Source organism: Cupressus sempervirens, chromosome 7, assembly GCF_028749045.1.
Source record: "Cupressus sempervirens isolate cs-2001-9-10 chromosome 7, ASM2874904v1, whole genome shotgun sequence".
NCBI classification, from domain to species: Eukaryota; Viridiplantae; Streptophyta; class Pinopsida; order Cupressales; family Cupressaceae; genus Cupressus; species Cupressus sempervirens.
Genome location: NC_143124.1, coordinates 137,780,969 through 137,799,654, shown reverse-complemented (window position 1 = coordinate 137,799,654; position 18,686 = coordinate 137,780,969). Strand labels below are relative to the sequence as shown.

Here is an 18,686-nt window from a genome sequence, read left to right as displayed (position 1 = left end):
CCAATGGAAAGGGTTAAATACTACTGCATTCAACTATAGTGGGCCCCTTTTGGATTACCGACTATATGTGTTTAAGGTTTGAAATGAGGCATTGTTCCATATGCATTTCAACAAGTAAGGAAAGTAGGTGCCAAAATTTCTTTTATTTCTAAAAGGCATACTGGTGAATACAAAGAAAATCATGCTTTCAATTTAGTGTAGAATGGCAGGAAAAAAAAAGCAAATACTCCTTCATATAGCAACGTGCCCCTTAAATCCAAGAGAAATAATAGCAAAGCAACAAACCCTCATGGGACAAAAATGAAGCAGGGAAACAAGCAAATGATATTACCTTTGATACCTTCAGTAGTGGCCACCACTAATTAGCAAAAGCTTCATGCATGGAGCATGAACTGGCGTATATATTTTATGCATGCATCATCCTTTGTTTTGACAGTGAATTATCCCTGGTGGTAGCGTTGCAAGCTCACCAACAACAAAGATTTGGCGACTAAAACCAGAAGACTCAACGAAAATGCAGAGAAAGGAGTGAAAAGGACACCGGAGGGTTCTACTTTTTCCTCAAACCCTCCTCTTTCTTCATGGCCGTAGCCCCTTCATTTTGCCAGTGCGATAAAACAAATGAAAATATGTGGCATCTTTTTAGGGTTCGACTTGCTTTGTATGGCACGCAAGAAAGGCTTCCTGCCTTGTGTCATTTTTTGAACAATTTCTAAGCTTTGACGCCCATGTTTGTAATTACAAAAAAGCATAACTTTTCATTTTCACCTTGCTCAATACTTAGGTTATTTTTTTTTTGCAATGATAATGTTTTAATTCTTTTCAAAAGTCTTATTAAACACTTTTCTTTGTAATTGAATAATAATTTATTAAATGTAATTTATTTTTATTATTTTCATAAATACTAATTATTCTAATAAAATATTGAGTGATTAATTGTTAGCACTCAATATTTAATAAAATAATTAATACTTATTAAAACAAAAAGAACAAACTATATTTTAATAAATTATTATTTAATAAAGATTAAATGCCTTATATTTTGTTACAAAATATAAATCATTTAATAATTATTATTGTGCAAAGAAATAAATGTTTAATTTTCCTTTAAAAGGTTAAAAGCAGACATTTTTGCAAATCATTATGACTACATATTGAGTCATGTATTGATGGGACTTGGAGGCCAGAGAAGTTATTGTTTTTTTGGAGATTTTTCGAGTCTGCTTGGAGATGCGACTGCAGTTATTAGGGGTCATTGATGATATTGCCAGGCCATACCTTTAGGGGCTATTTTGTACACCTTTTTGAAGTCTTTTCAAGGACTCAAGTTGGCCTCAAGGGTTGAATGTGACCCAACATTGATGACTTTCTAAATGTAGTTGGGTGAAATGGGCATAAGTATGAGTTGAAGGCTCATTTTTTAGGGGGTTCTAGTTTTTATGTAGAGACAGATTTTGAAGTGATTTCTTGAGGTCCTTCATGGTGGTCACTTGCAAATTGTTTGTAACTCAGTTCTAAGAAGTGTTATTATGTTGTTACCTTTGAAGCTACAATGAAGAACAGTTTGGAAGCCATTATTGAGTTCTTTTGTTGCACGTGAGTTCTTTCTAATTTTGATGTTAGTTCTTTTTGTGATTCATTCTTGAATCCTTGAAGTTAATGTCATAATTTTTAACATCTGCAAAAGAGTATTTGCTAACCATATAGGTTGTGAGTTGTGTTTTTGTTAAATTTTCATATTAGCTGCTAATTGTGAATGTTCTTATTCTTGTTAGCAATTGATTTGAGGTCAATCCTTCTCATTTTGTATTTGGGTATTCTGATATCAATATTGTGCCTATGTTGAACTGGTCTTTAGTAAAGTTTTATTGTGCCTTAATGGTATCATTTCTCATCTTTATATTCTGGTGCATCACCCTTAGGTTTTTTTTAGAATTTTATTTACTGTTATCCTTCTTTCCTTTTCTCCTTAAAAAGAATCAATTTCAGGTAGTACAAAGTGATTTACTAGATAGGAAGCCGACCTAGAATCCGGAGATTCATTTTCAGCCACAGTTTACCTACAACCTTGGAATGTTTCCATGTTTCTCCAAAAGGTTAAGTTTTCTGCAAACTTAACAGGGTGCATTTTTGGTAGATAACAGTTTTTGGCACACTCGGTGGGAGCATTGACTGGTTTTTTCAGTCATCTTTTGCAATATTTTGCTGTTGTTAGTGTGTACAGTAGTATTTTTAGCTTGGAAGAGGTTACAAAAACTACACACTTGGTGACTTTAAGCTTTGGAAAGGTGTGACCAGTGGATTACAACATATGAGAAGAGTGCAAAATAGAAGTAGCTCTTCAGATTTTGACTATTTGCAACTATCTCCACCTAGGAGAAGAGGGAGAGTAACTGAAAAGCCCAAAAAGATAGTGGTTTATACAAAAAGAGCCAAGTCTACTCCTGCTGCAGTTAGAGTTTATCCTGCTGTTCCAATTTTTACTACACTAGGAGGTCAATTTTTGCAAGTTCCCATGGCATTACAAAGGAACTAGTCGTTTGTCTCATTCAATCAAGACAACCCTTCAAATCTAACTCAACACGATGTCATTCCTGTGGCTACATTAAAAAGCTTACCATATTTTATAGGTGAGGATCAAACCACCCCAGTTGAGCATATAAAAGATGTGGCTAAATTTGTGCCCTTACAGAAGATAATGTTGTTGTTAGGTTACTGGTTGTGCCATTTAAGGGAAAAGCATTACAGTGGTTTAGAAGGCTACCGGTGGGTTCTATTGTTGACTGGGATCAACTTGGTATTGAACTTTGCAAGTTTTTTGAAGACAAATTCAACCACCTATCCTTGGTAGAGAAACTATCAAGTATTAAAAGGGCCCCTCATGAGCAAGTAATAGATTTTATTTTTTGTTTCCAAAGGATATGGGAAAGAATTCCACAAACGGTAAGACCCTTAGCTGAACATGCTTTTTTATATTACTTAAGGGCTTTTAATAGTGATATAGTGGTTATGATACAATCTATTCAAGCTGTTACACTTCTGGATGCTTATGACGTAGCTATGAGAGCAAAAAAAAACTTTATATAGGCTAGAAAAATTGCCCCAAGGCCACCTATGCCAATTTTTCCAATAGTACCTGTAGTTCAGTCAATGATACCTCTGCAAGCAACACCCTTAGATGTTATTCTAGTAGCACCAGCATTGCGAGCACCCAATACACAGCCCAATTTGCAAAGTAGTGCCCTATCAGCTCAATCTACAAATTTACAATAGATTAAGGGTCTTTTGCAGACTTTTGGTAATGAAATTGTGAATATGAAAAAGTAGAAAAGTCAAGGATATAGGCCTTACTAGCCCCCTTATCAATCCCAATATCAAAAAAATCAAGGCAATAGACTGCCTTACTAGCCTAACAACCAAGGCCAAGACCAAATCTTAATACGAGACCTTATCAACCCTATAACCCCAATGTCACTAGCACCTCAAATGAGCTGGTTCCTACTCAAAACAACCTAGTTCAGGATTATGAGTGGTGTTTTCCGTGTAACCAACAACATAATCAAAGTACTTGCATGAATGGGGTCATAAATCAGGCCTTGATGGTTCAAAGTATTCCAAATTCACAAGGTGATGATTCTAACGAAGCCATCTTACAACAACATGAGGGCAGACCACCAGAGACAACTCTATTGAATTGGTAGGATGATGATTTTGGTGGCATAAATTAGGTTGCTCTCTCTATTGTAGACAATACCAGAAGCAAGAAGAGAGAAATAGAAAGTAGTCTGCAAGCTGCAAACTTGTCTAGTGCTGATAATACACAGAGTTTTCCAAAGAGTCCAGCTTTAGCCGATAATGAAAGGCGTACAGTTCTAATACAATCAGCTAGTGTTAACATTGATGTTGCTACTACAAAAGCCCAAACTAAGGTTGGTATGACTTCTTTTAATATTTTGGATCATATGAAGAAGGAAAATGTATCTATTTCCATGTGGGATTTTTTGGGGGTTCCAGGTCAAAAGGACTTTCTGCAATTAGCTTTATCAGGTTTAAATTTTTCTGGTAAACCTGAAAGTGAAGGAGTTAAATTTGTAATGACTAATGCTATTATCCAGAATGAGCAACAACCCCTAGCAGTCAAATCTCCACCCTTTTACATATCTCTGATTATAGGAGAGCACTTAGTCCACAACTGCATGATTGATTCAGGGGCGAGTAGCTTGGTGATGCCCAAACAGATTGTCGACAAGTTGGGTATCAAGTATGACCCACTTGAAAAAGGAGTGGTATAGCTAGACGGGACTGTTGTTAATACCATAGGGGTCATTAAGAATCTTGATTTAACCTTGCAAGCTTGCCCAAATTTTTCTATCCCACAAGATATTTTTGTCATAGAGCTACCTCCTTATTTTGCTATATGTTTATCAAGGGATTTCACTGCCAAAATTGGAGGTTATTTGTCATCTAATTGGTCTCACATGCTGTTTAGAACCATGTATGGCACCAAAGTCACTATAAGATCAAAACCTATATCCAAAGTTCATATTGAGCCTTATACTCCAAGCCCCATAAATGCCAATTTGCTTGTGAGTGAACAAGAGGAACGTCCTGAAGTTCAAGAGGGTAACACTTAAATCGAGGAGATACCAGATATTCTTCTTGATGAATGGGCCTTCCAAAACCAAATTGAAGGTCCATGTGAAAATCTGGGAGATGCTGGTTTGGGCATGTATTTGATACAAGAAGCTGATTCATTCATTCCCAATCTAGAAAAAAGTGCAGAAAAGCAGATTGGACAACAAGATAACGAAGTTTGGGAGCTTTTTTTTGATGGTGCAAGGAACAAGATTGGAGCTAGTGGAGGTTGCATGTTAATCTCCCCAAGAAATGAGAGGTATTTTTCATCTTTTCATTTGTGTTTCATTTGTTCAAATAATACGGCTGAGTATGAGGCCTTGATCCATGGATTAGAGTGGGCAAGAAGGATGGGTGTCAGCTATTTGAAGGTCTACGGGGACAGCGAGCTGATCATTAATCAAGTGAGAAACCAAAATGTTACAAAGAACGAGCTACTTAAATCTTACAAACACAGAGTATGGGATCTTCTTGAGGGTTTTGATGCCTTCAATCTCATTTCCATACCCAGAGATCAGAATAAGAATGATGATAGATTGGCTGCTATTGGCGCTAAATTTGATATTCCAAAAGAAATTAGCAGTAAAAAAACCAACCAGCATGTCAAGGTTATTATCAACCCTGATGTACCTGATAATAATACACATTGGCAAGTTTTTGATAGTGACTAGCAAATAGTCAATTTTCTAAGAGAGGAAGCCAAGTTTTATTACGCTAACCAGAAGAATTTTCAGCATCAGTATGTTGATTAGATTATTTAGCTAAAAAATAATAAGATGCCGAAGGGTTTGGTCACCCTTGAATCCATTTTTAACACTGATGATGAGACCAAAAATCAAAGGCCGGCATACAGGTTCAACAAGGACATTATGAAGAAGTTGAGGTATCCAAAGGAAAGTTGTTAAAGCTGGGTAAGGTGTGCACAACAGAGGAGAAACATTCATTTATCCAACTTTTTCAAAAGTTCAATGATTTCTTTGCATGGGAATATGGTGATTTGAAGGGGTTTAATCCCTAACTTGCTCAACACACTATTGAGCTTGAACCAGATGCTAAACTAGTAAGGCAAAAGCAAAGGCCTTTAAATCCAAAGTTGGAGCCGCTTATGCAAAAGGAACTAAATAAGATGATTGAAAGTAGTATTATTTTTCCTATTAAGTATACTTCTTGGGTCTCAAACCTCATGCCTATAAGGAAAAAGAGTGGCAAAATAAGACTTTGTGTCAATTTTTGAGACTTGAATAGAGCTTTGTTGAAGGACCAACACCCTTTGCCTTCTATGGAGCAGATCCTACAAGTGGTCTCAGGATTAGAAAGGTTTTCCTTGCTAGACAGATATTTGTGTTATAATCAAATTTTAGTAAGGGAGGAAGACTAGTTTAAAATAGCTTTTACCAACAAGTGGGGTACCATGGCATACAAAAAAATGCCCTTTGGTTTGTCCAATGTTGGGGCAACCTTTCAAAAAGCCATGGAGATGGCTTTTGATAAGCTAATGTATAAGATTGTTTTGGTTTACCTAGATGACATCACTATTTTTTCTAGGGAAGCGGAAGACCATCTAAAGCACCTAAGACAGATTTTTGAAAGGTGTAGAGAGTTTAGGATATCCCTTAATCCCAAGAAATGTGTTTTTGTAGTTCATGAAGGTAGATTGCTTGGTTATGTGGTGTCTAAATAGGGTATCACCATAGATCCCGAGAGGATAACAAAAATCTTGGCTCATCCTCTACTAGCACACAAGAAAGGATTACAAAGTTTTATTAGCTGAATAAAATTTGTTAGAAGGTTTATTCCAAATATTGTAGACTTGTTGAGCCTACTGACAGCCATGTTATGGAAGAATACACCTTTTAGCTGGACTAAAGAAGGGAAGAGGAGCTTTGAGCTGATCAAGGAGGCACTTGCAGTAGTGCCTACACTAGTAAATCCTAATTTTTCTAAGGATTTTGTCTTATATTCCTATGGGGATATTGACTCTATCTCAGCAATGTTAGTGCAACAAAATGATGAAGGCCTAGAACAACCGATGACATTCTTCAGTCAAGGTCTTAAAGACTGCGAGCTCAGGTATTCATTTGTGGAAAAACATGTGCTCGCTGTTATAAGAAGTTTAAAAAAGTTTAAGCACATGTTGTCAAATAATAAGATCATTCTAATGGTTGCTCATCCGAGTGTCAAGGAATTCCTTTTAAGTAAGGATTTAAATGATAAGAGAGCTGGTTGGGTGACTAAGGTGATGGAATACGATGTGGAGATTAAGGTCACCAAGCTGATTAGGGGAAAAGGGTTATGTGAACAACTAGCTAATGCTATAAGTAGCAAAGAAGAAGGTGAACATGTTGTTGTTCTAGTTATTTAGGATGGTGGACAAGCTTTTTCAGATTTTGCCACCAAGTGGGTGCAGCAAATGACACATCTTCTACAAACTGGTGAATGTCCACGGGATTTAGACAAAGCTAGGAGAAGGTATTTCCATTTGCAGGCTACTCCTTATGTTTTACTGAATGGTGTTTTGTTTAGAAAGGATGCCAATGGGATGTTATTGTGGTGTATTCACTCCGATCAAGTGGAAAGAATCTTAAAAGAGTTTCACGATAGAGATTTAGGAGGTCATTTTGCCCCATGAACAATTGCATGGAAAATCATGCGTGCTGGCTATTATTGGCTAGAATTGTTTAAAGACTGCTATGCTTGGTCAAAAAAGTGTGTGAAGTGTGCACTCTTCACAGGCAAGGAGAAACTCTTAGCCATGCCTTTACATGTAGAACCAGAATCAGTATGCAAAGAATATTAACAAATAAAGTAAACATTCACAAACCAAAAACTAAATTCACATATATGCTTAGACTAAGAAAGAAAATAAGAAGTGCAAACCTCATGAGAGAAAACACTCCATGCTTTCTTGATTCTGTATATGTGTCCTTTTGCTGTGGATGTATGCTCAAGATGCTCAAAAGTTGCTTCAATGGAGATGGGTAATGGCAAATTGGTAGCTTTGTGAGCTCTCAATTTGGCATTATAAGGGTATGGTTGATGGCTTTGGTTCTCAAAATAGCATGGTAACTTTAGCTCAAAGATTGTTGATGAAATGGCTTGGGATGGAATTCAATTTATAGGCTAAGGGGTAGAGGGATGGAGGGCTTAGATGCAAGGATGGATGAAGGCTTAAGGAGGGCTAAGATGCACTCAAAGGGGAGCACATGGATTGTGCTTGTTTAGCACCAATGGGAAGGTGACACTTGTCACAAGGAGGATGAGTGTGAGAGGGTAGGGTTAAGGGTTGGTTAAGGGCATGATGAGTGGGGTTGAGTATGTAAGAGGGATGTAAGAGGAATGAGTGTGGAAGAGGGAAGAGTGTGGAAGATGGGTGTAAGAGTCATGAGTGGGCTTGTAAGAGTCTTTATGTTTTGTAAGAGCACTCATGACTTAGTGGTTGGGTTTTTTTGAGGGGAGACTTTGGTTTGGATTAGGAAAGTCTTAAACTTGTTTAAGGAATGTGACAACATTAGGGGGTGGATTAGGCTTGGGTTTAGGATTAGATTAGGGATGTTAGAGATGTGCAAGTGGATGGCATTAATGAGGGTGGGTGAGTTAGTGGCTAAGCTTGGTTAGTATGGGTGGATGGGGTGGATTAGGCTAAATGGAGGATTAGAGATAGGTTAGGGTTTTTTTGAATTTGAGGATTTCATTTATCAAATAGATTTATTTAATAAATGGGGATTTTTGGAATTAGATAGGAGAAAAGGATTTAATTGATAAATAATAGATTATTTGATTTATCAATTAGGACTATAGATGATTAATTAAATTAATCATCTAGGGGATGACAAAGGATTAATTAAATAGGAATTTAATTAATGATGCCTTTAGAGATGGCTAAATTAGATTACCAAAGTAGTGTAATCAAATTTAGGTGTCTACATTACAAACCAGTCCAAGTATGCTAGCCTTTCATGAAATGGGGTCTTGATTTCATAGGACCTATTAATCCGCCATCTAGTGCTGGTCACAGGTGGATGCTTCAGCAATAGATTACTTTACAAGGTGGACAGAGGTAGTTTCCTTAAGGGACTCAAATGAATCTATTGTTCTAAGTTTTTATGAGGATATAGTTACCAGATTTGGTGTCCCAGAATCTATAATATCTAACAATGCGCTAGCATTTGTTGGTTTGAAAATAACTGATTGGGCTGTCAAGCATGGTATCTACTTGAGTACATCTTCAAACTACTACCCTCAGGGGAATGGTTTGGCAGAAAGTACAAATAATAACTTAATAAGGATGCTTAAGAGGACAATGGAAGAAAATCAGAGAGTTTGGCACTCTCATTTAAAGATTGCATTATGGGCAAACTGTGTAACTCCTAAGCAATCAATTGGTAATTCTCCATACATGCTGGTATATGGGAAAGAAGCAAGGCTACCCTTATCAGTTGAGCTCCCAGCTCTTGATATTATACATCAGTTCCGAATGTTGGAAGAGGAGGACCCTATGACAGTCAGGTATGCTGAATTAATGGAGTTGGATGAAGTTAGAAGAAAGGCTATGCAAACTTTGGAGTATCAACAACTACAAACTAAAAGAACATTTGATAGGAGGTCTACTCCTAAGGTTTTCAAAGAGGGAGATGTTGTACTAAAGTGGGATCTATTGAAAAGCAAGCCAGGCAAACATTCAAAGTTTGATAGCTTCTAGAGTGGGCCTTATATTATCTCAGAATGTAAATAGCATAACATTTTTCAACTGTCAAGGTTGGATGGAAACATGGAGCAAATCCCAGTGAACGGGATTCACCTCAAGCATTTTTTCTGAGGTAGGATCTATCCTTGTATATAATAGTTTAGTTGTTTGAGTTTTTCCCTAAGTGTTCTTCCAAAACATGCTTGTTTTAGTTTAGTGTGTTCCTACTTTCAATAAAGACTTTCCAAGTTGCTACATAGCTAGGCAAAGCAAAATAGTGCTACATCCACGCAGATACTATAACCACATACCCATGCTTACATACATGCACTTGCATTGGTTGCCTCAAATCAGATAGTCGTTAGGTAGTCTATGTACAAGTCCAAATGCACATATCTAAACATGGATACCTAGCTATAGCACCTACATGCACCCAACACTGCTCTGATTTGCTTATTTGTGTCATGTTTTGTGATTTGGCTATATGAGAATACACAATAATTCCTTTCAGCTCAGTGTCATGAGCATAACTCATAATGATGAAGAATTTCTTCTTCATCGCTGCAAGCAATACTGATAATACTGAGCTAAAAGCAACAATCACCTATTCTCATATACCCAAATTGACTCTATTGCCCAATGGACTGATCAGTAAGGCTACTAGTTTTGATGTCTAGCAGGAAGACATATAACAGATGTTGCCAAGATTGTTACCAAATTTTGCACACTTGTAAAATTTTTGAATTGAGGGAAAGTAATCAAAGGGCATAGATGTTATTCATTGTGTACCAAAAGAATATAAATGTCCTTGTATTTTCATTCCTTGAAATACAACTGATATTTACATAGAGTGAAATGAATATGAAAATGCTTAAAATGGAAATCTCACACAAGCCATGAGTCTGACTACTACTTCTGCACATATTGAAAATAAGAAAAATACAATACAAGGAAGTAGAGTCAGGGGTAACCAATCATTGCCTTTCAGCCTTTGACTGGTTATGCATCCATTGTTGCCACTCCTAGTCTAGCTTTCAATCTATTGGCTCCATGATGTTCGTCCCCCTGCATGGGAAAAAATGGGGTTAGATTTTAACGATCTAAGCAATGATTGATTATTACCAACTATGTACCCACACATGCTATATATTTCCTATTCTGAATACACATAGAAATAGAAGAGCTAAATAGCAATAGGAAAGAAATCAGAAATTTAGAAAGGAGAAGTGGTGCTACAAAGTTGTAAAAATATCACAAGAATTTTAAGCTAGAGATGTTGTCATAAATTTACATATTGCTGCAGCGTACCTACAAGGTGATTTAAATATTGTTGTTTAAAACAAGATACAGTGCATTGGCCAAGTGTTATTCATATGATGGATTGATTTAAAAAGAAATCAAATACAGGGTCACAGAGGGTAGTTTGTGAGTGTCATGAGCCCATGCTCAAACCTCATAAGGTATACAATAGAATAGGAAAGATATTATAGCAAAGAAGCAATGATCAATATTAAAATGAAATAAAAAACTCTGAAAATAGATGTATTCAGCAAGAAGCATGATAACTACGTTGCACAGACAAGCATATTCAAACTTGTTGGAACTCAAGTCATGAGGCCAGATTTCTTTTATTTCTAAAAAAGGCAAGTACAAAGGATTTTAAAGGGAAACATAAAAAGATGAGATGAATAGAGTAATAGGGAAAAAGGATTATAAATCTGCTATCTTCAAACCAGCCCCGAGTTCCATAGAAATGTCATTCTCTAATCATCAAATTATTACAAGGTAACCATCATAATATATCTCATGTAATGGAGTAACCAACGAGTTCAATATTGTGTCAGAAATCTACAAAAGTGAAGTGAAGAACAAAATATCTGCAGGAGTATGATGATAAACTGCAAACTGTGAATTTGTCCTCAAAATTTTCTTTATATTTAAGATAGCCTGGGAGGTGGTTCAAAACAATATCCAAGCATACACAGAGCAAGTTTTTTTTTTACCGGTACCAGTAGAGATAATATGTGTTTCATAGCAGAAAAATTGTAGCTGGGATGTATTTATACAATACATGCAACAGAGATTTCATGATATTTCAGTATACATAGCGGCATCTATAGGGTAAAAGAAGGGAATATAGAGTTTATTACATACATCCAATGGAAAGGGTTAAATGCTACTACATTCAACTACAATGGGCCCCTTTTAGATTGCCAACTATATGTGTTTAAGGTTTGAAATGAGGCATTGTTCCACATGCATTTCAACAGGTAAGGAAAGTAGGCGCCTAGATTTCTTTTATTTCTAAAAGGCATACTAGTGAATACAAAGAAAATCGTGCTTTCAGTTTAGTGCAGAATGGCAGGAAAAACAAAGGAAATACTCTTTCATACAACAACGTGCCCCTTAAATCCAAGAGAAATAAAAACAAAGCAACAAACCCTCATGGCGCAACAATGAAGGAGGGAAATAAGAAAATGATATTACCTTTGATACCTTCAATAGTGGCCACCACTAATCAGCAAAAGCTTCATGCGTGGAGCATGAGCTGGCGTATATATTTTATGCATGCATCATCCTTTGTTTTGATAGAAAATTATCCCTAGTGGCGACATTGCAAGCTCACCAACAGCAAAGATTTGGCGGCTAAAACTAGAAGACTCAGTGAAAATGTAGAGAAAGGAGTGAAAAGGGCACCAGAGGGTTCTGCTTTTTCCTCAAACCCTCCTCTTTCTTCATGGCCAAAACCCCTTCATTTTTCTAGTGCGATAAAACAAATAAAAATGTGGCATCTTTTTAGGGTTCGACTTGCTTTGTATGGCACGCAGAAAGGCTTCCTGCCTTGTTTCATTTTTTCCACAATTTCTAAGCTTTGACGCCCATGTTTTTAATTACAAAAAAGCATAACTTTTCATTTTCACCTTGCTCAATACTTAGGTTATTTTTGTTTTGCAATGATAATAGTTTAATTCTTTTCAAAAGTCTTATTAAACACTTTTCTTTGTACTTGAATAATAATTTATTGAATGTAATTTATTCTTATTATTTTCATAAATACTAATTATTCTAATAAAATATTGAGTGATTAATTGTTAGCACTCAATATTTTATAAAATAATTAATACTTATTAAAACAAAAAGAAAAAACTATATTTAAATAAATTATTATTTAATAAAGATTAAATGCCTTATATTTTGTTACAAAATATAAACCATTTAATAATTATTATTGTGCAAGGAAATAAAAGTTTAATTTTCCTTTAAAAGGTTAAAAGCAGACATTTTTGCAAATCATTATGACTAAATATTGAGTCATGTATTGATGGGACTTGGAGGCCAGAGAAGTTATTGTTTTTTTGGACTTTTTGAGTCTACTTGGAGATGTGACTGCAGTTATTAGCGGCGCTTGATGATATTGCTAGGCCATACCTTTTGGGACTATTTTGTACACCTTTTGAAGTCTTTTCAAGGACTCAAGTTGGCCTCAAGGGCTGAATCTGACCCAGCATTTATGACTTTCTAAATGGAGTTGGGTGAAATGGGCATAAGTATGAGTTGAAGGCTCATTTTTGAGGGGGTTCTAGTTTTTATGTAGAGATAGATTTTGAAGTGATTTCTTCAGGTTCTTCATGGTGGTCACTTGCAGATTGCTTGTAACTCAATTCTGAGAAATGTTATTATGTTGTTACCTTTGAAGCTGGAACAAAGAATAGTTTGGAAGCCATTATTGAGTTCTTTTGTTGCATGTGAGTTCTTTTTGATTTTGATGTTAGTTCTTTTTGTGATTCATTCTTGAATCCTTGAAGTTAATGTCATAATTTTTAGCATCTGCAAAAGAGTATTTGCTACCCATATAGGTTGTGAGTTGTGTTTTTGTTAAATTTTCATATTAGCTGCTAATTGTGAATGTTCTCATTCCTGTTAGCAATTGATTTGAGGTCAATCCTTCTCATTTTGTATTTGGGTATTCTGATATCAATATTGTGTCTATGTCAAACTAGTCTTTAGTAAAGTTCTATTGTGCCTTAACGGTATCATTTCTCATTTTTATATTCTGGTGCATCACCCTTAGGTTTTTTTTAGAATTTTATTTACTGTTATCCTTCTTCCCTTTTCTCCTTAAAAAGAATCAATTTTAGGCAGTACAAAGTGATTTACCAGATAGGAAGCCAGCCTAGAATCTAGAGATTCATTCCAGCCACAGTTTACCCACAACCTTGGAATGTTTCCATGTTTCTCCAAAGGTTAAGTTTTCTGCAAACTTAACAGGGTGTATTTTTGGTAGATAACAATATTGTAGCCTAGTATCCTCTCATCTTCCTATTAACTATGTTTATATCTAGCTAAGAAATTACCAATGCTATAGTATACTATTTTAATTCTTACTAAGATAAAATAATTTTATATAACAACAATCTGGATACCTTATTTTTTACTTTTAAAGTATATTATAGTATTTGAATTAAAGTATGAAGTTGTAAAAGCTTATGATCATTAACAAATTCATCTCAAGAAAAAGGAAGGTAACTACTAAAAACAATACCCTATTTTCTATCTTTTAGAAAATGATCTTGTTTAGACTAAGAGATTACTCTAAATTTAGTTATGGCAGATTTGAGACCCATACAATGTATTTGAGCATATAGGTATTCCTGACTAGTACGAGCCAACATATTCATAAGTAAACCTATTTCTATTGGTTCAATCTTAAAATATAATCCTGTGCATATAACCAAGCATATAGCTTGGAATTTTTATGGGTTGGAATGCTTATCTAATCACCATTAATTCTTTTTAATGACTACTCTTTCTTCATTTGAGCTCTAATTTGAGCTCTGTAGTTTTAGGAGTGGAAGATTTTTGGAATCTTTCTTCTTAAATGTTCTCCTTTTGAAAGAGTTATGAGTTTAATTTGAATGGATTTAAGGTCCATTTTATTTTGAATTAAAAAGAAACCAAAACAAGGGGTTGACCCTTACAATAGACTAACTGGCCAATAACCAATAGTTTACCACCAAACAAAATTACCCCCTACTGCTATCAATCCAAGCTAAAACAATAACCATAGGATCTTTATAAAAAGTCTTACTAGGCATCTTACTACTATTGCCTAAGACAATACTACTTAAAACTAAAAAAGTTTATAAACAAAGGAAAAACTGCCTTAAAACATACTAAGTTCAAGAACTAGAAAACTATTAAATAGACAAAACCAAGGGGAGCATACCCTAATTGGGCTTCTTCTCATCCTTCTCTTTAAGGAGGATGTTGGCCTAGTCCTTTGATAGGAAATCAAACAATATTTTGGAGTCTTTGTGAGTCAAGTCCCCCTCCTAATTATCCTTCAATAGGTGCAGAGTAGTGGCCACCATGTGTGTCACCTTGATGGTGAAATTTTCCAAAAGTCTTACTCTTTCCTCCAAGGTGTGCACTGTCTCCCTTAACTCTTTGTCAACCAGCTTTAGAGTCTCATTGGGGACCTCCTATTTTCCACTCGAATTACCATCCACCATGTCCTTGTCAATTTCTTGCAAAACTTGGGGGGTTAGAGATAATCTTATCTTTAGGTATAACCCTAGCAGGAAAAGACAATTTCATAGGGGAGGGGACTCTTTCCACCATATCAGGGAATTGGTCCTGCATGAGGTCCATGCACCCCTTGGTAATTTAAGTTGAGACATGGGTCATCTCTTTACTTCCCTTAGTCACACCACCCAAGCTAGATATTGAAGAGTTTGAGACCTCCACATCCTTCTCCTTCTCATTCCCCACCTCCTTCTCCTTCTCATTCCCCAAGCCATAGTTTGAAGTCTTCTGATTTATTCTTTGTTTGGGGTGGGTCATCTCCTCAAAATTTGAATCCTCCTCCTGTGAAGCTATGTACCTCATCTTCCTTTTAGCATTAATTTTTTCAATTCTTCTAGATCTTTGCCTTTCACCTCTCACCTCATCATTTGAGTCCTCTAGCTCCTTCTCCTTCCCTTTCTTCATTTTTATTTTTTTACCAAGGGGGAAATCTTCCTCTCCTTGGGGGACCCACTTGGTGAAGATTGGGGGGGTAGGGGCTCTAGGGCTGGTAATTCTTAATGGGATATGGTGGGGGCGGGGGTTATGGAGAGTTGGGATATCAACCTCCACAATCCTAGGGGGTAACAGGGCCAGGTGGAATTGGTAAAGTTGGAACATCAACCCCTGATGGGGGATATTATAGTTAACACCCTTTTTCATCTTCTCCTTAACATTAGAAACCATATCAACTAATTCATGTAACATTAAAAATGTAATAGAAATATAATGATGATGACAAAAGTTACTTAGGAGAGGAAAATGATAATAGTAAAAAACACCATACCTCCCTTCTAGGGTTAAATATTTCATCATCACCAAGAAAATTTCATTCTAGGGCTCTAGAAGTTTCTACCACAAAAACCCTCTAAGATGGCAAATGGGTTCTTTGCCCTCCTAGAAGAGATTTAAGCTAGCTTCATCAACAACCCTAGTCACCTTCTACCACTTTCTCCCTTTCATCACAAGGCCTATTGCCAAGGAGATAATTTCCTTAGAAATCTAGAATGTAGTACCATTTACAGTAACTTTTCTATCCTCCCAAGAGTTAAAAAATTGTTGAGAACAACTCTCATCAAAGTCATTCAGTGCCTCGATAAATGGGACAAACCCCCCCTCTTTAAGCATGTACCAAATTAGGGGTTTACAGGCACTATCCTCAATCATTGAAGGCTCAATACACAAAAGATCTCCCCCATATCTACAACCTTCACCATAATTCTCTCTTCTTTCAAAACTCTAAACTAGAGGCAAATATTAAAAATACAATCACACTTATGTGAAAAAGTGGGTTCCACTAAGTATTCATAATGTTCTTTACTAACATGAATGTCCATGTCATATCTAGGCTTAGTTATCATGTGCCAACTATTATTACCCCAAATCCATTCTTTTTTAGCATTATCAATAATCTAAAACCTTTTAAAATTTGAATTTTTACTCATTGCCAAGCACAAAGATATGCACAAGAAAATCATAAAAAATACACCCATATAATACTTTGATATACTTTCCCTTTCAAACCATGTAAATTTATTATTGTAAGTACCTGTTTCATCATTCCTTGCCATCTATCCATAGTGACCCAACCCCATTAGTCCACTTAGCACCGAGATTTCACTAAGATCCAAAAAATATCTCCAACTATACTTAATCATGGGATAATATTTTTATTCACTAAAAGTCTTACCAAATTTGGTAACACTCTAAATTCTCTCTAGCAACATATGCCATGCACTCTCAAAACTCATGCCACCATCATGTCTGCCACCACATTACTGTCTCAAAAAAAATGTTGCAGCTCAAATCTATTTAGGATGATTAATAAATGCCTTATATCTTCTATCACCCTTTTGATCACCCATCCCTCTTTCATGTTGCCTTTCATTATTTCTATAATAATTTTAAAATCACCTTCAATGTACACATTCTCCCATCCCACATTGATAACCATTTTCAAGCACAAAAAGAGTGCCATGGCTTCCAGAACATTATTGGAGACTTTCCTAGATTACTAGCATAGGCCGAAAGCATTCTTCCCTCACTATCTCTAACCATACCCCCTCCAGCCGAACCCTCATTTCTTGCAACACCATCAAAATCAAGTTTAACCCAGTTCTCCTTAGGGTGTCTCCATCTCATCTTTTTTCTAGCAAGTTTCTCAGAATTTTCAACCTCCATAAATCCTTCTTCAAGGTTCTAGTTCGTACCAATCTTTTGTTCAGTCATGTTGGGTGGAACCACTGGTCTCCTCCACTTGCCATTCTTCATATTCTCCACAATTGGCTTGAATATAAAACATTTAACAAACTCCTTATTTATCTCTTAATTTCTAAAAGCCCCATTATTTCTCTCCTTCCAAATGCCCTAGAAGACATGGGGGGTTCAATTTCTACATTTAGATAAGGAGGGGGTGGGGGAACAAGCATTGACAATTTTCAACAAATTGATCAATCCCTATATCAAACACCCAAACCATTTCCAATTTTTGTAACAACTTACCCCATATGTTAAAAGCTTAGCTACAATCTAAAAATAGATGGGGGATATTCTCTTCGTCACCTTTATAAAGGTAGCATCTATTAGGTAATTGGAATCCCCTTTTCTTTAAGTTATCAATGGTAAGGATCTTCCCATGCATGGAGACCCACCAGAAAATACTGACCTTCAAGATTAGATGGCTAAGCCAAATTCTCCTCTAGAATTTAGGTTCCATATCTTTCTCAAAAATCATCTTATGGGTAGAATTGATAGAAAAACCCCAGATGTGTTCGCCTTCCAAGCAAAGGTGTCATTCTTAGCCACCCCTAGGATTTTGTAGCCTTTGAGGAGCTCTTCTAGTTCCTCCACTAGATTTCCACCATCTAAGTAACCCTATTGTAATTGTATCTTTTCCACCTACTACTTAGTCCAAAAAAATTCCTCACCTTACTTCCCAATTGCAATTGGAGGTAGTCTCTAAGACTACCATACTTTGTTTAGACCAAGAGTTTCCCAACTAGCCAAGTATGCTCCCAAAAATTAACTTGATTACCATCTCCCAACAATCAGCTGACTCCTTCCCTAAGTAAAATTGTGTTCTTTAATATATTACCCCAAATCTTGGATCCCATAGGAAGGTCATTTCTCCAAATACAGTGAATAAAATTCAAATTTCCTAGATACTTAGCATTTAAGATCTTACACTAGTTAGCCTTATCCTTCATCAATTTCCAACTAACCTTAGTAAGAAGAGCATTGTTCGAGTCTAAAATCTTTCTGATACCTAAACTATTGAAAGCATGAATATTGATGATATTCATACAGGGGAGTATTATGGAAACATGATTAGATTATTATCATGATGATATGTTACATTCATGACTGTGTTTGTCATTGATGTCAACATAACAATTTTCCATGGTATCTAAGAGGAAAACAACAGAAAGATCAAGTTGGTATAGATAGATAGTTGAGCATTTTTACTAAACATGGTTAAAGGAAGATCATACTATGTGTCTAGTATATGTAGCTAACCTTGGAAGCATAATATATTAAGTCTACAAGAAGTTATGCAAATCTTTGTGAAGACTATTCTGAGATAGAGTTTATAGAGGCATGCTCTAGTAAACTTGTTATATCTCTTAGTAGGATTGTTATTCTAAGAAGCCCAAGTTATACATGTGAAGAAGACACGTTGGTGATGATGTGACTAATTTCACTCATCATATGACACATGTATGGAAAATAATTTAAGTTGCAAGGTGAAAGATTAATGTTATCACTAAGTGTAATGTGTTCTTAATGTGGTCCTATAATAATT

The 18,686-nt window shown here is 35.9% G+C and overlaps 1 protein-coding gene across 1 annotated transcript; it reads left to right on the top strand.

Annotated features, from left to right (window-relative positions):
- The first annotated feature begins 6,466 nt into the window (after positions 1 to 6,466).
- LOC149545890 (uncharacterized) lies at positions 6,467 to 9,334 on the top strand. Its single transcript, XM_089793854.1, has 2 exons — positions 6,467 to 6,898; positions 8,651 to 9,334. Exons 1-2 carry the CDS (start codon positions 6,467 to 6,469, stop codon positions 9,332 to 9,334), a joined length of 1,116 nt encoding a protein of 371 aa, XP_089649980.1.
- The last annotated feature ends 9,352 nt before the right edge of the window (positions 9,335 to 18,686 follow it).